Below are 15,762 nucleotides of genomic sequence, written 5' to 3' on the forward strand. Positions count from 1 at the left end.
CCCCCACCCGCCCCTCGCTCACCGCTCTCGTCGTAGAAGTAGTGCACGGCACCTTCAGACGTGTCGTCGAAGTTGCAGGCTTCGTGGATGGCCCCTCGCGGCAGCAGGAGGGAGCTGGCGAACTGCAGGGCGGAGGGGAGGGTGAGCGCACGAGAGTGCGAAGAGGCCCGGCCTCGCTGCAGGTCCTGTAAACTGCGGGGAGAGGCAGGAGGGTGAGAAGAGGCAAGATAATATAAAAAAAACCACCAACTGAAAAAGGGGAGAGTGCATGCATGTGCCGCGGTGCTTACCTGGGCGGGGACCCCATCACTGAGGATGGAGGGGTGGGGTTGCTGCCTGCGTTATGCCGCCGCCTTATGGCCTGCATGCGCTTGATGCTGCTGGACCGGTCAGGCTTGGGCCCTTCCTCTCCAGTGGCAGCTGCAAGAGAAAAGCCCAGGCGATCCTTTGCTGTAGTTGTCCCTCACCTCCCTCCGCTGCCTCCAGATTCTGGTGACAGGCGGCTCCCCACTAGGACTGGGCAATATATTGGCAAATGATCTGAAACTGGTATGGTGCTCAGGTTGCGATAGTGGTTTCAGGCATTTTGAACTGGCGATAACATCACGGTGGCCAGGGTCGCGATGTGTTCCCTGCCCAAGTTGCCTGTAAAGCTGGGCAACTGGGTGCAATGTCGCAGGAAGTGTTTGGGCGCCTTTGGCATGAGCCTTGGAATAGCTGAAATAAAGGGCAGAAGGATCTTGGCTGAAGGCAGGCTGGGAGAGATGCCTTGAGGAACCAAAGGGGAGCAGCGCTGCACTGCTGTGGGGAACCAGCCCTTTGAGATGACCAGGCTGAAAGATCTGTAGTTCCTCTCCATGCAGACTAAAGGTGGATACAGTGGTACCTCGGGTTACATACGCTTCAGGTTACAGACTCCGCTAACCAAGAAATAGTACCTCGGGGTTAAGAACTTTGCTTCGGGATGAGAACAGAAATCGCGCAGCAGCAATGGGAGGCCCCATTAGCTAAAGTGGTGCTTCAGGTTAAGAACAGTTTCAGGTTAAGAACGGACCTCCGGAATGAATTAGGTACATAACCCGAGGTACCACTGTATATGCAAATAAACCAAATATCTTAAAGCTATGACAGCCTCCACCGTGTCTTGCTTCTCTAAGGAACACAGACCCTGGGTTGAGTGCTGAGAGCCCCCCGGAATCTGGCCGTGGCTGGGCAGAGATTGGGAGTGGTGTCCAACTTTTCTAACAACATTGTGAGCTCTCCCCTTGGGCAGTCAAGCCACACCTGGAATATCTCAGGGACTCACCTCCTCCGACGGCCCCTTCGGCCTGCAGCTCCCCCCTCCAGCCGGGCTGGTTGGCAGACTGGCTCCGCACGGCGCTGCCCAGTTCCTGCTCCGCTGTCAGCTTCCCTGTGTGGGACTCCAAATCCGACTTGGAGACCGTGAGGCAGCCCGCCGGCTTCACTTCCATGTGGCTCCCGTCCATGCTGAGGACACGGGCGTGGGTTTTGGCGCTGGCCGTGCTCCCGGAGCGCTGGGCGTAATGGGAATGTTGGGGAGGGAGGGTGGCGCCTTCGGGGGGCAGAAGGGGCAGGGGCTTGGCCTCGGCAGCGGGGAGGCACTGCTTGCTGTGCTGAGTGGGCGGGTGGCGCTCAGGAGAGTAGCAGGAAGTGCTGGAGGAGGTGTCAGTGCTGTAGTTGTGCTGGGAGTGCAAGCTGGAAGCCCGGCTCAGGTCGCTGCAGTCGCTCGAGTCCTCGTCGGCAAAAAAGCCCTCGGCGTAAGCCTTACTGTCCAGGAGGGTGCGCATGGGCAGGTATGAGTTGCCGTGCTTGCGGGAGAGGCGCCGGCGGCCCTTGAGGCCTAGCTCCTTCGGCCGGACCACCTGCTCCGGCTCGGGGCACCCCCACAGCTCGCCGTCGCCTTTGACCGTCTCTAGGGAGTTGAGGGTGTTCTGCGTGTCAAAGCTCAGCTCCCCGAGAAGGCCCAGCTCGGGGGAGCGCAGCAGCTCGCTGTCAGAGAGGGCATCTGTGTCACTGCCGCCGTCGGGGGGTGGGGATATGCCAGGGCCACCCTCGTCTCCCCGTGCCCCTTCTCCGGGGCTGGGGCCGAGCGAGGGGCTGTCCAAGTGGGTGGAATTCGTCTTCTCGCTGCGGTAGCTGCTCAGAGTGCTGGGGGTCTCTTTGTCGGTGCCGCTGAAGCAGCTGTCCGAAGAGCCGGCCTTGAGGGGCCGCTCTGGGCGGGGTTCCAAGGGCTGGTAGTCTGTTCCGGAGCAGCGCTTCTCGCGGCGGCTGTGACCCCCGGCCTCTGGCAACGCCAGGCTCAGGAAGCTCTGGCTGAGCTCCTCGCTCAAGCTGCTCTTGATTAGAGGGCTCAGCGGTGTGTCCCCCACGCTCTCCGACTCGCTGGCGGTCCAGCGCGGAGGGGCCCGGGACCCTGCCCCAGCAGGGGGAGACTGCTCCGAGGAATCTGTGCTCTGTAGGGAAGTCTGCGCTGGGAGGGAGGGAGGCTGCTTCCTCCCAGCCGGAGGGGGCTCTGCCTTGGGAAGAGGAAGCAGGCTTCCGCTTGCACCTTCCACGTCAGCAGACACCATCGTGACATCACTGGCTGTAGAGAGGGCGAGGCAGAGAGGAGGAGGGCATTACACACAAGTGCACATCTCAAGACAGGGACATTTATTAGCTGGCTGGGATCTTAGCCACACCCAAGGATGTATGCATATAAAATGGGTCAGTGGCGGGCCTACATCTTCGGGGGCCCTTTGCAACCAGAAGTCTGGGTAACCACTGTTATCTTCTTCAATGGGGTTGTTTACCACGATCTTTACAACATCTGTGCTACTGACTCTCAAACTCTGGGAATGAAAATTTAACCCTCCCCCCTTTTTAAGCAATGTGAACTATTCCCTTCTGTGGTCCTCCAGGATTAGGGGCCTTGAAACTTAAGCTCCATTAGTTTCACAGCAGTTCCACCCCTGAAATGGGAGCATGACGGGCAGAGATATGAATCTGGAGCAATGATATCTGAGTCGCTATGGCCAAGCAGAGTCAAAACATGGTATGTACAGTTGATGGTATGTACACTGTTGATAAGAGGAAGCAAAAATAAATAAGCACAACAATATAAATAAAAGTGGAACACAACTTTTCTGCCCAAAACCTCAGGCAAAAGAGTGAAATCACCCCAGAGTGTCACTTGGGTAACTGGGGGGCTTGAGATTTGACTCTCTGTTAACAAAACATGAGAACGGAAACAGCACTGATTCAAAATGGTACCGCTTCCAAGTGCCTTGGACCACTCTACTGTGGGAAGCAAGTCTTTTTGACACTGCTACAGGCCAGATCGCGTCAAGCTAGCTTTTCTGAGACAGTCTCGAATTGTTTCCTCATGAAGTGCTCTCAATGGAGTGCTATTTCCACTGACAGAGCTGCCAACAGCAGGGCAACAAGTTCCTTGTACTGAACAAGAGATATCCAGCTCACTGTCTATTGATGGCAGCACTCAATAGGTCTACTCTTAGGAACAATCCTATGTGTCTGAAAAAGCCTGCAATCCACACATTAATCTCCAAGCACGAAGATTACAGACACTCCTCTTTTTGAGAAGCAGCAATAGGAATATAGGAAGTTGCCTAAGACTTCTACCAAGTGAGCTGCCAGAGGGAGGATGGATCACTCTGGCCCTCTTGTGCTGCTGCATTGCCATGCTGATCATGGAGGAAGAGACTCCCTGATTAGCACGGAAGAGGAATGGAGTGAACTGTCTCTCCTCCGTCAGCCCACTCACTCGCCTGCATAGAATTTATGGTCGCCTATGGCGAGTTGCTTCTCTTTTTGTTTAACATTTGCCGGGGGTGGGGAGCTGTACATATTATATATGAAAAAAGGCTCCCAAGTGACAGGGCTGGGAAAGATCTTGACAAACCGGAACACGCCAGAGGAAGGTAGCAAAAAAAGATGGTGATGGAGACCACGTCTCATGAGGAACAGATGGGTGTGAATATGTAGGTGCGATTGAGAAGCGACATGTAAACCATCTCCAAATATTCAAAAGGACTGTGTGACACTGTGTGTCGCTTCTCAAATGTTTTCTGTTGCTCCAGAGGGAAGGCCCCAAACCAAGTTACAGGAAAGGGGATTTTGACAAAACATTAGGAAGAATTTCTGGACAGTGCAAGCTATGCAACAGTGGAACAGTGCTATGCCTTAGAAGGTGGTGCATTAGAGGATTTTAAGCAAAGGTTGGGTGGCCACCTTGCAGGGGTGTGGTAATCCTAAGGGATTGGACCAGATGGCTGTTGAGATCCTTTGAAACCCACTGCCAGTCAGAGCAGAAACACTGGGATAGACAGACTTGGAAGAAGGCAGCTTTGTAAGTCTATAAAACTACTTCTTCCTGTCTTGTTCAGGGCCTCCCTCCTTCTTGCCCCACCAACCACAGCCAGGGACCTACCACGGTTCTCGGGGGAACAGTGCTGGAGCATGTCCCGGTCAGCTGCCGTGACAATGACGTTGTTGCTGCCTTGCTCACGGACAAGTTCTTTGATGTCTGTAGGATGAAGCGATAGGAGCTTGAGAGACTTTCCCCCATCGCAGACAACCCACCCTCTCACCACCCCTCATACATGCCTCAGCTATAAAACCAGGGCTCTTTGCTCTAAGGCAGATGAGGGCATCTCTTCTCTACCAAGGTCCACGTTCCCTTGGGCATAATCTGCTGGGAGCTGCATCCTGGTCACAGGCAGTGCAGCCCCCTTCCTCCCCCCTTACATGAAATTAAGCCAAGGGCCAGATCTAGCCCTAGGGCTGCAAATTGCCCCGCCCCTGCTTCAAGGCACATGGCTGGAGAAAGAAACTGCTGAGCTAATAAATCGAATTGGAATACAAAAAAGGGAGGTATGAGGAGGTCCGAGAAACAAGTAAATAAAAAATAATGTGATGGAAAGATTGATTGTTTTTAACAATTTTTTATGTTGTATTTTTTCTTTAAATTTTTTTGTAATGCAAAAATCTTAATAAAAAATTTCATAAAAAACAACAACAAGGCACATGGCTGAAGAAACCCACCGCCTCCTGCCGAGCTCAGGAGGTGAGGACATCAGGGCCACTTTCTGCCCCTATTCAGAAACACATACATCAGAAAACGGCAGAGTGCCCACAGTTTTGTAGTGCTGGTAGGATCAGACACAAGTCCATCTGCTGCAAAGGCGCCCTGTGCGGAGTGGATTTCTCCCCCCCCCCCTGCCCCCGATTTATAACTGAAATGAAGCCATGGTGTCATGTTTTGGACAGAATCGGCAGAGGGAATTAGTCTCACCTCTTACAGGCCTCCCGTCCTCCAAGTGGGGCAGCAGGTCCTAAAAGGCAAAGAGAAAGATCAAACTATTTCACAGAAAGATTATTGAGGGAGGGCAAGAATGAAGGCTGCACCTCCACGCCTTTCAGAGCAGCCAGAGCTCAGTGTGAGTGTAGCACACGCAAAAAAATCCCAGGCTCAATCCCTGGCATCCCCAGGCATGGCTGGAAGAGAATCCTGCCTGAAACCCTGGAGAGCTGCTGCCAGCCAGTGTAGACAATATTCTGACTCAGTATATAAGGCAGTTTCCTATGTTCATAACACTCTCTTGACGAAGTCTGAGGTCCAGGTGGAGGGAAGTGGGGCACCCTTCATGCAAGGATCTCTTGATCCTGTGCTGAAGTGTAGCCCACCCCCTGGAGGGCCAAGCACCCGACCCCTTACCTCACTGCTCCGTGCAGCACTTAATTTCAACCAGAGCATTTGAGGGCTTATCTCAACTAGCACTTAATTTCAACCAGAGCATTTGAGTGCCTCCCTGCTGAAGGACAGGGCTCAGATGCTCTTATCATTGTTGCTGTTCTCGTTTTTCATTTTATTACACATATTCTGCTTCCACTTGAATGAGTGACCCCTGGGAGTCCTGGGCTTCTGAGCAGGTTTGCACCTTCCTTGTGGGATGGCAGCATCAGCAACTGCCAGGCCACCCACCTGAAAACTGGGATGTCCCTAAGTCTGTGCATGCTGAGTTAAACTCAGCTACGTCTTTTACATACACAAGATAAAGGAAAGGCTACAACATTGGGGGCTTTGGGGGTGGGGGGGGGGAAGGGAAGGGAAGCAACTGTGGGATAACAGGGTCAAGGTCACCCCCTCTCTCACAATGCTATAACCCAGGGTCATCCAAGGAAGCTGAGTGGTGGGATATTAAGAGCAGACCAAAGAGAATACATCCTTACAAAGCATGTAAGCTAAATGATGGCATCCACTTCCCATAAGATGCAGTGTCGACCACTAGTTTAGAGGCCTGCAAAAGGCAATTCGACAGACTGAGGACAAGGCTGTCCGGGGCTACTAGCCCCATTGGCTGTCATCTGCCTCCAGGGTCAGAGGCAGTGACGCTTCTGAATGCTAGTCACAAGTGGGAGAGGGCTGGCCGCTGGGGAAGCAGGATAGGCCACTGATCTGATCCAGCTGAGCTCATACAAGATTCTGCAATGCACAATCCAGAGCATCTGTCCTTCTATATTCTGCAAATAAATCCTAGAGTCGCAGAATGAGAAGACAACAGGCAGTGCAATTCTGCCAGACACCTTCCCAGCAGCATCCTATGCCATCCCGCCACCCCCCAAAAGCTCTCAAGGAAGGCGGCATGTCTCAGCAGCTCGTTCTGCGGTACCAGGTCCGGTGCTACCCCCTTGATCCTTTCTTGTGCCAAAGGGGATGAGTGTGGTCCCAATAACGCCACCAGTGATCTCAGAACCCAATTTTCCAACCCTTGGAGAAGCTTCCTCGCTCTTACCATGACCTGGTTGAAGCCAAACACAGAGTGTTGGGAACTGCATCTCACCGGAGGTGTGGAGCTGACTTTCCGAAACACTGTCATCTCCACCCCGCCAGGGTCTCTGCAAGGAGAGAGGGAGAGGAATGGAGCCAGGGCCAAGTTTAAAATTACAAACAATACTGATTGGTGAGGGGCTATAGCTCAGCAGTACAGCATCTGCTTTGTACGTCGAAGGTCCCAGGTTCAATCCTCAACGGGGTATCCAGGTATGTCCCCTGCCTGAAACCCTCAAGAGCCACTGCCAGACACTGTAGACAACGCTGACCTAGTTGAACCAACGGTCTGGCTTGGTATTGGGCAGTTTCTTAAGTTCCTATGCTGCTAAACGGGATTCATTAGACCACAAAGCTAAATTCTGTCCCCAGCTGATGGAGGCAATATGCGTCTGGATACTCGCTGCTGGGAATCACAGGTGGGGAGAGTGATGCTACACTCGGATCCCACTTTTGGGCTTCTTGTGGCATTTAGCTGTCTGCTTTGAAAACAAAACGCTGGACTAGATGGGCCTTTGGCTTGATCCCGCAAGGCTCACCTTATGTTTTTAAGCAACACAGTCACATCAAATAAGAATAAAAAAAATAATCTGGCCAGTACTGGAGTACAGTACGAGGGGGACAAGAAGAGAGGCAGGGCAAAGGCAAGTTGCCCAGCCGCAAGAAGCTGAGATGTACCCTCTCACATCCCTGCTCACCTGGCCAAGTTCCCCTCGTCCGCTGCAGCGCCATCTTCAGCCTTGGCACCATCTGCGAGTGCAGAGTTCTTCTCCACAATCTCACCCTGATCAAACATGGTGTGCAGGCGGTAGTTGATGGTCTTGACTGTGGTGAAGAAGGTGGCAACCACCGCGCAGTAGACACCTGCCACCACGATACTGGGAGGCATCACCTGCCAGGGAATAAGATTGCTGTGCATAAAAAGGAGTAGATAAAGATACCGCAGGCATTAGCATCCATGTTAAAGAAATCAACAAACCACTTTGAGTGCACTGTTCTGAAATGCGCAGCTTTTTAGTGCATGTATTAAAGGTAGCTGGAAGGAAAAAGGTCTACATTATTGTAACAAAAGGGAAAGGCATGATCCAACTGGAAGGGAATTCCAGAGTTTTGGGGCTACCACCGAGAAGGTCCCATCTCCTGTGCACACCAGCTTAGTTGATCTGAAGAGCAGGCATTCAAGAAAGATCTTTGAATCAGATATTTAGTGCACAAACACAATAGTATCCAGTCCCAAGCCATTTAGGGTCTGGAAGGTTAAGACAAGCACTTTGAATTGAGCCCAGAAACTTATTGGCAGCCAATGCAATTGGCACAAAAATCGGAGCTATGTATTCAGATTTTCTAGCCTGTCTTTTCCAGGCAGCAGCATTTTACACCAGCTGCAACTGCCAGTATATTTTCAAAAGCAGCCCTGCAGGAAGTGCATTGCAGCAGCCCAATGCCCAGCATAGGTTGCATAAAGCGCGCGTGCGCACACACACGGTACCTGTTCTTTGCACAACAGAAACAGATTCAGAAGCACACCTGAATATCCATGCCTTTATAACTTTCGAACAAACACAGTTCAAATGGCACAGTACTTCTTTGGAACCAATTCACTTTCAGAATGACAGAAGTGAGCTTCTGAGCTACACAGAACTCTTTTTCAGGTGCAGGTATTTGAAGCAAAACATTTTTTTAACTGTGAGAATGTAGAAGGCAGTGTTATAACTTCAAGCTGGTGCAGACACCATGAGTGAATGTTTTAATGTTTACGTTTAACTCCCACACCTGGTGAAAAGAGCTATGTTTAACTAAAGAGCTCCACTGAGCCTGACTGAAGCTATCTGCAGAAAGAAACTCATCATCTTTTTCAAAAGAACGCTGAGAACATCAGGATGCTCAATTCCTTCACCAGATGCCGAGAGAGAGCTCTAAGGTTAATGGTCCAGAAAGAGGTATCACAGTTCAGTGGTGGAGCATATACTTTATACCAAGAAGGCCTCATTTTCAATTTTCAGCATCTCCAGTTCAAAGTATACAGGAAGCACTCTTTTCTGCCTAAGAACAGGACAGCCACTGCCAGTCAGAGTTGATGACAACAACACAGTAATAATAGTAATCATAGTAATAACAACTTTTTGCTTATACCCTGCCCATCAGACAGGGTTGCCAGATACCTAGATTCCCAGTTTATTACAGAGAATCTTCTGGGCATTATTCAGATTGAGGATTTTGCTTTGCAGACTTGCAGCAGCAAAATCCAAACAGGACACTGGTGAGCAATTTGCTTTCAGCAGTGATGCTTAGCTAACAAGCCTATTTTAGTCCCAAAGCTGGAAAGAATCTACAGGAACACATCATCTGCGGCACTCTTGATTAGGCCACTGAAATTCCCACACCTGAGCAACCCCATCATATCTCACCCCAAAGACACTTTGCAGCGGTGACTCAGAGAAACCTGGCCATTATTAAGTGATGTTCTGACAGCCGTATCCCAGAACCCCTGATTTCCCTCCATTCCCAACTGCACAGAATGGGCCTATACCCAATTGAGTCCTACTTCAAGGTGCTGGGAACTGAATCTGGGACCATCCTTCTGCATGCAAAGCAGATGTTCTACCACTCATTTACACCCATTCCCCATAACTCTGTATAGGCACATAGAAAATTGCCTTATACCAAGTCAGACCACTGTCCAACTAGAACTGTCTACACTGACTGGCAGCAGCTCTCCAGGGTTGTTACCTGAAAATTGACAAGAAATTAACACTGACGAAGCAGGTTCAGAAGTAGCATTGACTTTCCAGACCTGTAGTGAAAACATTGCTGGGAGAAGGCATTTCAAGCTTCCCCTAAGCAACATGAACAATCCTTCAGGATTCAGCCTTCTGCAGAGATTTGGGGCAGGGGAGTCAAAGTCGTCGGGCACCAGGCAGCATTAGCCATGTACCCATGCCACTAGGACCCGCTCCCCCCTCCTCCGCACCAGCCGTCCAGCTCCAGTTTCACACAGCATCTTCCCATTATGATTCTCACATGCTTGGCAAGGAGCAACTGCAAGCAGCAAGGCGAGACTGTGCCTGACACAATAACTAAATTCCCAGGGCTTGGGGTTTCTTTATTATTTATTTATTTACTTACAGTGTGCTTATACCAGTGATCAAAATTTGCCAGGTGCATTTTGCAACTGGTGCAGGTCCAGCAACAATCATGTAGAGATCTCTGGATGCCAGGTTGGCAACTGACCCCTCCATCTGGCTGGCCCTTCCAGCTTTCGTAAGCAGGCAAGCAGAAGAGCTTATTCACTGTGTTTATGTCCCACCTTTTACTCCAAGGAGTCCATGGTTCACTCCCCACTCCTCAGTTAATCCTTACAACAACCCTGTGAGGTAGGTTAAGAGGCTGTGACTGGCCCAAGGTCGTCCGGTGAGCTTCATGACTAAGTGGGGATTTGAACCCTGATCTCCCAGGTCCTAGTGCAACACACTAACCACTTCACCACACTGGCTTCCTAGAGGTCTTCTGCTATGGGGCAGCTCTCTCTCTCTCTATATATGTTCTCTCTATATATACACGTTAAGTTTTCAATTTTACAATTACATCATTTTCCATTTTTATACAATAGATCTTTTAGACTTCCCACCCAGCATTCCATGGCAGTTCTTTATACATCTTACATAGCTGCGTATACATTAGTTCCTCGCCTTATTTTCTACATTCTCATAACCTTTATATTGTATTGTCAACTGTTGGTCACAAGGTATCCCCTACCTGGAATTAAGTCAGTAAATATATATGGGGAAAGCAAAATGCACTTATAGAAGTACTGTATCTGAAATGTTTTCCTTGAAGCTTGAGTTTGTTTTAATTTGGATTGTTTTATTTAAGGTTTTAATGTGTTGTAAACTGCTTTGAGATTTTTTTCTTTAAAATATAGAAATAAATTTAATAGCAATAGTATTAGTAATAATAATAATAATAATAATAATTGTCACTGTAAAAAAAAAGGTGGCTAGGCATTCCATTTTGGCAACTGTAACCCAGGTTTAAGGTGACATTTGGCAATTAGCTCATATACCTGAGTTTCTAACACTGGTTTACATCACTCATCAACAAAGTCTTCTGGGTGTTTGCAAAGTTGAGGAATCAGCAAAGCACAAACATAAAATCAACCCATGCCAAAAAATGTATTAAAAATAGTATCAAAGCAACCAGTATCAAACAGAACACAGCATAAAGTTGTGCTCTCTGGAGGAAAGGTGGGATGCAAATGTAATAAATAAACAAATAATGACCGGCTAGAATGGAAGCAGTTCAGGAAGGGCTGGATTAGGCCCTAGTCCTGTTGCTCCCTCCAGTGTTTGAAACTCCCATTGTTCTAGGCGCATTTTGCAACAGAGAATTTCATTAGTGCGAGCAGTTTCTGAGCTCTGGGCACAGTACTGCACCTACAATTTCAGATTAAAACTGCAGAGTGGAAGGAAAGGAGGACCTTTTTCTGCCTCCCCGCTTCCAGCTACTCTGAAGACTGCAGAAGAGACCCTCTTAAGAATACTAGGGGGGTGGGCACGGGAAGGACTAGACCATGTGAAAAATAAACATAATATTTTAGCTGCAATTTGTTAATTTTCAGCTTTGTATTCTGGTTATAAAAAAGTGCACCTAGACTTTCTGTTGTTGCACCCATAACCTAGGTTTAAGGTGCCATTTAGCTCCTAGCTTTCCTATCTCAGTTTCCAACACTGGCTCCCTCTGCTGGTTCCTGATGGAATGGTTGGGGGTCACTTTGGTAAACAAGATGCAAGTCTGATCCAGCAGGGTTCTTCTTATGTGATAAGCTCCATTAACACACAAACACACACACTTGCTATTTTGCCAATGGCAACTCCCCTCCCAAAGTGCATAACGCTTGGAAAGATTTTTGCCAGAACGGGAGTATTCTGTAGTGCAAATAACCGCTACTACCCACCCCCCAAAGCTAGTTTTTGGTCCTCAGAGTCTCTGCTCATTACACAGCAATATTAAAAGGTAAAGGTAAAGGGACCCCTGACCATTAGGTCCAGTCGTGACCGACTCTGGGGTTGCAGTGCTCATCTTGCTTTATTGGCCAAGGGAGCCGGCGTACAGTTTCCAGGTCATGTGGCCAGCATGACAAAGCTACTTCTGGCAAACCAGAGCAGCACACGGAAACGCCGTTTACCTTCCCACCAGAGTGGTACCTATTTATCTACTTGCACTTTGATGTGCTTTCGAACTGCTAGGTTGGCAGGAGCAGGGACCGAGCAACGGGAGCTCACCCTGTTGCGGGGATTCGAACCGCTGACCTTCTGATCGGCAAGTCCTAGGCTCTGTGATTTAACCCACAGCGCCACCCGCGTCCCATACAGCAATATTACTTATCTGCTAAAACTGCCAGGACTAGACTCTGGCTTTTGGTTTGAACGTTTGCAACTGGGTCGGCAAGGGATTTGTAAATGAAGTTCAATGTGGAACTACTGAGAAAAATGTATATGTTTGGCTTGCAGAAGAGAAAATTAATGGGGGGAGGGGGGAGAGATGACAGCATTTTTCAAATATCTGAAGAGCTGTCATGCAGAAGAACATGGAGCAGGCTTGACCCCTGGTGCTCCAGCGGAGAGGACAAATGGGTAGTTACTGCAGGAAAGCAGATGGATAAACATTAGAAACAACTTCCTAACAGCAAGAGTTGGTTGACAGTGAAACTGACTACTTCAGGAGGCAGTGAGTTCTCCTTTGCTAATGGTATTTAAGCAGAAGCTGGACAGCCATCCCTCAAGGTAGGCTGTAGTCGAATCCTGCAGCACAGATCCTGCAGGAATAGATGACTTTTGCGAGAGCTAACAGCTCAATTTCTTCCCTGGATGATTCCTGACAAGAGACAAGATCCCAGATTTCCTCAAACAAGCACCAGGATGGCATTGCTTGGAAGCCATGAGAGCTAGAAGCTGGTCCAAAAAGAGAAAAGGCTGGTGGGGGGTGGGAAGAGATATTCCACTCCATGTTTTTTGTTAAGTCACATTAGACAATCAGTCAGGCATTGGACTCTTCCATCTTGGACCTGAAATTCAAGGCATTCCAAGCCACTTGTCCATCCACCCATCTTGAAATTCAATCAGTAATTATTCCTTTCTCTGTTTATAAGCTTCTCACTTTGCAAAGACAACACTATCTTAACTAAAAGATTCAGGCTATGAGAGTAAACGGAGAGCCACCACTGGGATTAATTGATGCAAGAAGCTGAACTTTCAAGAGCTTCTAACGTTCTTGTCTATACAGTACCTTTGTGCCTTGAAAGACGACAAAGAAATGAGTGAATAAATAAGGAGGGAAAGCTTCTCCAGGTATAAGCAGTAGCAAGGAGGAAGGCTCCTGCTATACAGCCCTTTGTACCTTGAAAAGTGCTACAGACATTAACACCAGTATACCAACACTCCCCCCCCCCCGCAGCCTACTGAGACCCAGACTCACCATGTACAGCAGGAAAGGGAAGATGAGCAGGAAGATCCAAGTATAGAGGTGGAAGCAGTTGGAGAAGGTGCTCTGGTGCGGGTCAAAGAACCAGCCACCGGTCAGTGAAGCCCAGACGCCCTGGCGTAGGATCTGCAGGACCTGCGACCCCATGTCCACGGTGGGGCCGCCTCTTCCTCCTCTTCTTCCTCCTCCTCCTCAGGGAACACCACTGCCCAGCTGGCACTCACAGATTCCTTCATCAAGGCAGCTTGAGGCCCATGATCCACAAGGGCTGGGGAATCCAGAACCCTCTCCTCCCCACTTTTGGGTCTTACTTCAGCTCTCTCTACAAACCCTTTCCTACAGCAGTGGAGTGGGGAGAGGGGGGCAATTCACCAAAGGTCCATGCGCCCCATTCAGCAGGGCAAGTTCACCACACCACTATCCCCCCCTCCCGCTCTGGGCAACCATCCCCTCCTCTCCCCAACCTCCCCTGTGGAGAAGCTTCTTTCTCCACTATCTCCACTATGGAGGCTCACTATGGAGACTCATGCCATATTGGCTTCAAAAGATGGGGCTCTGCCAGGGCCCCTTGGTGGATCTTCCCAAGGGCTGCGGTGGGATTCCTGCGCCTCTGGAATGGGAGGAGGGAGGACGACAGCAAAATGGGACCACGCTCGATATGGCACAAGCTGCTCCCAAACACTAACTAGTGACGGAGGGAACCCCAAAACCAAGCCAGCCTGCACCGGAAGTGGCCCCTGGGGGTGCTAACTGGGGGTGCTGGCCCAGGCGGGAAGAGACAGCCCCGAAATTGCTAGGGGGCCCCTTGGGTAAGTATAGAGCAAAATTAAGCCGGAGAACGGCCGCCCCCCTCTCCAAAAAATATAAAAGGGAGTCAAAGTCCAGTCCACTTCCGGGGTCAAAGGTCAGCCCTACTTGGCCTGAGCAGAGAGGGGCTCCCGGTGCCTCAACCTACTCAGGGGCTGGGGAGGCCGGAAGAGGAGCCCGAGAAGCAGCAGGAGCAGCAGCCACGGCACCGCGCATGCGCCATCCTCTCCTGTTTCCCCCTTGCAGGCAGGAAGTAAAAGGGAAGGGTCAAGAGGGAGAGCATGGCTGGGGGTGTCGCTCTTGACGTAATCGCAGATATAGGAAAAGTGTAGAGAGATACATTTCGGTTTCAGAACCGGAAGTCAGTGAGGTCTGTCTCCGCAATTAAAAAAAATCCCAATACTGTATTTTACTGAAAAGTCCCCTTCGACTATAAAAAGAGGAAAAGAGATACAAAGATAGAAGTGACTCGCTTTTTCTAGCTCGAGGCTTTCTGCGCGTAGGATGTTGGGTTGTGTGAGTTTTTCAATATCCGTGAATGCTACGAGTGACGAGGGGGAATTCGCGCTGAATAAAACCCGAGTAAGAAAAAAGTGTTCTCGAAGCTACAAACATGAGTCTGACCAAACTGCGGGAAGCAGTGGAAGACAGAAGTGCCTCGCGTGCTCTGGTTCATGGGGTCACGAAGAGTCGGACACGACTAAACAACAAGAAAAAAGCACGAGCTCCTTTTTGCTGCTGCCCTTCGTTCTGCTGCGGGAACTTTGTTCTCAAGTCACGGTCACAATCTTGGATTTCTCTAGCTCTAACTTCTGCGGCGAGAAGAGGACACTTGAAAAGCTTGTTCAATGGGAACCTGAAATGACTTATCCAGGGGAACTGATGCTCCTCTTCCATTTTAGCCTCTATGAGACGAGGAGGCGCCTTACGCACACGTTGACCTTCCTACGCATGCGCACATATGGAGCGCCCTGTGCCCGTTCAAAGGAAGCAGGGCCCTGCGCACGCGCTTAAAATCTTCAACGGCAGAGAGCGAAAGTGAAAAATACGCATGCGTGTCTGAAACCGGAGCTCGATGGGGGAAGAGGGCGGACATTCAGCCAAAGAAGATACCCTAAGGACCAGTGCGCACGCGCACATTGCTGTTGTTTAGTCGTTTAGTCGTGTCCGACTCTTCGTGACCCCATGGACCAGAGAACGCCAGGCACCTCTGTCCTCCACTGCCTCCCGCAGTTTGCTCAAACTCATGCTGGTAACCTCGAAAACACTATCCAACCATCTCGTCCTCTGCCGTCCCCTTCTCCTTGTGCCCTCCATCTTTCCCAACATATTTCCTAGCACATTGCTAGGTTCCTGTTTTTGTTGAGCGGGTTGAGAAGGCGGGATTTTAGGTGACGATCTTCTTTTCGATTGGCTCACTCAAAATGAGAAACAGCCCTATCTTCCACTGAGAAACGAACCTCTATGCCTGGCCCAATCCCTCAAAGCGTAGGAGAGCAGTTGATGGATGGGAATTGCACAAAGGTGCCAGAATCCGTACTCTCCTGCCGTCATCCTCTAATTTCAAGACGGGGTGAAGTGGGGTGTCGGGCCCATCCAGTCCTGACTTCATCGGCATAATAAAA

General features: G+C 49.9%; 1 protein-coding gene across 1 annotated transcript in view; it reads right to left on the minus strand.

Moving 5' to 3' along the window:
* Positions 1 to 14,382, minus strand: part of PCNX3 (pecanex 3) — a 45,658-nt gene extending 31,276 nt beyond the window's left edge. Inside the window, exons 1-8 of the mRNA XM_083716797.1 lie at positions 13,325 to 14,382; positions 7,549 to 7,742; positions 6,816 to 6,918; positions 5,315 to 5,354; positions 4,451 to 4,546; positions 1,307 to 2,605; positions 291 to 420; positions 23 to 192 (exon numbers count right to left, since the gene is read on the minus strand). Coding sequence (XP_083572923.1) covers positions 23 to 192; positions 291 to 420; positions 1,307 to 2,605; positions 4,451 to 4,546; positions 5,315 to 5,354; positions 6,816 to 6,918; positions 7,549 to 7,742; positions 13,325 to 13,477 — 2,185 coding nt within the window. The 5' untranslated portion in view covers positions 13,478 to 14,382. The remainder of the gene's footprint in view (positions 1 to 22; positions 193 to 290; positions 421 to 1,306; positions 2,606 to 4,450; positions 4,547 to 5,314; positions 5,355 to 6,815; positions 6,919 to 7,548; positions 7,743 to 13,324) is intronic.
* Positions 14,383 to 15,762: the final 1,380 nt, after the last annotated feature.

Source organism: Podarcis gaigeae, assembly GCF_964106915.1.
Source record: "Podarcis gaigeae genome assembly, chromosome: 16".
Taxonomy (NCBI): domain Eukaryota; kingdom Metazoa; phylum Chordata; class Lepidosauria; order Squamata; family Lacertidae; genus Podarcis; species Podarcis gaigeae.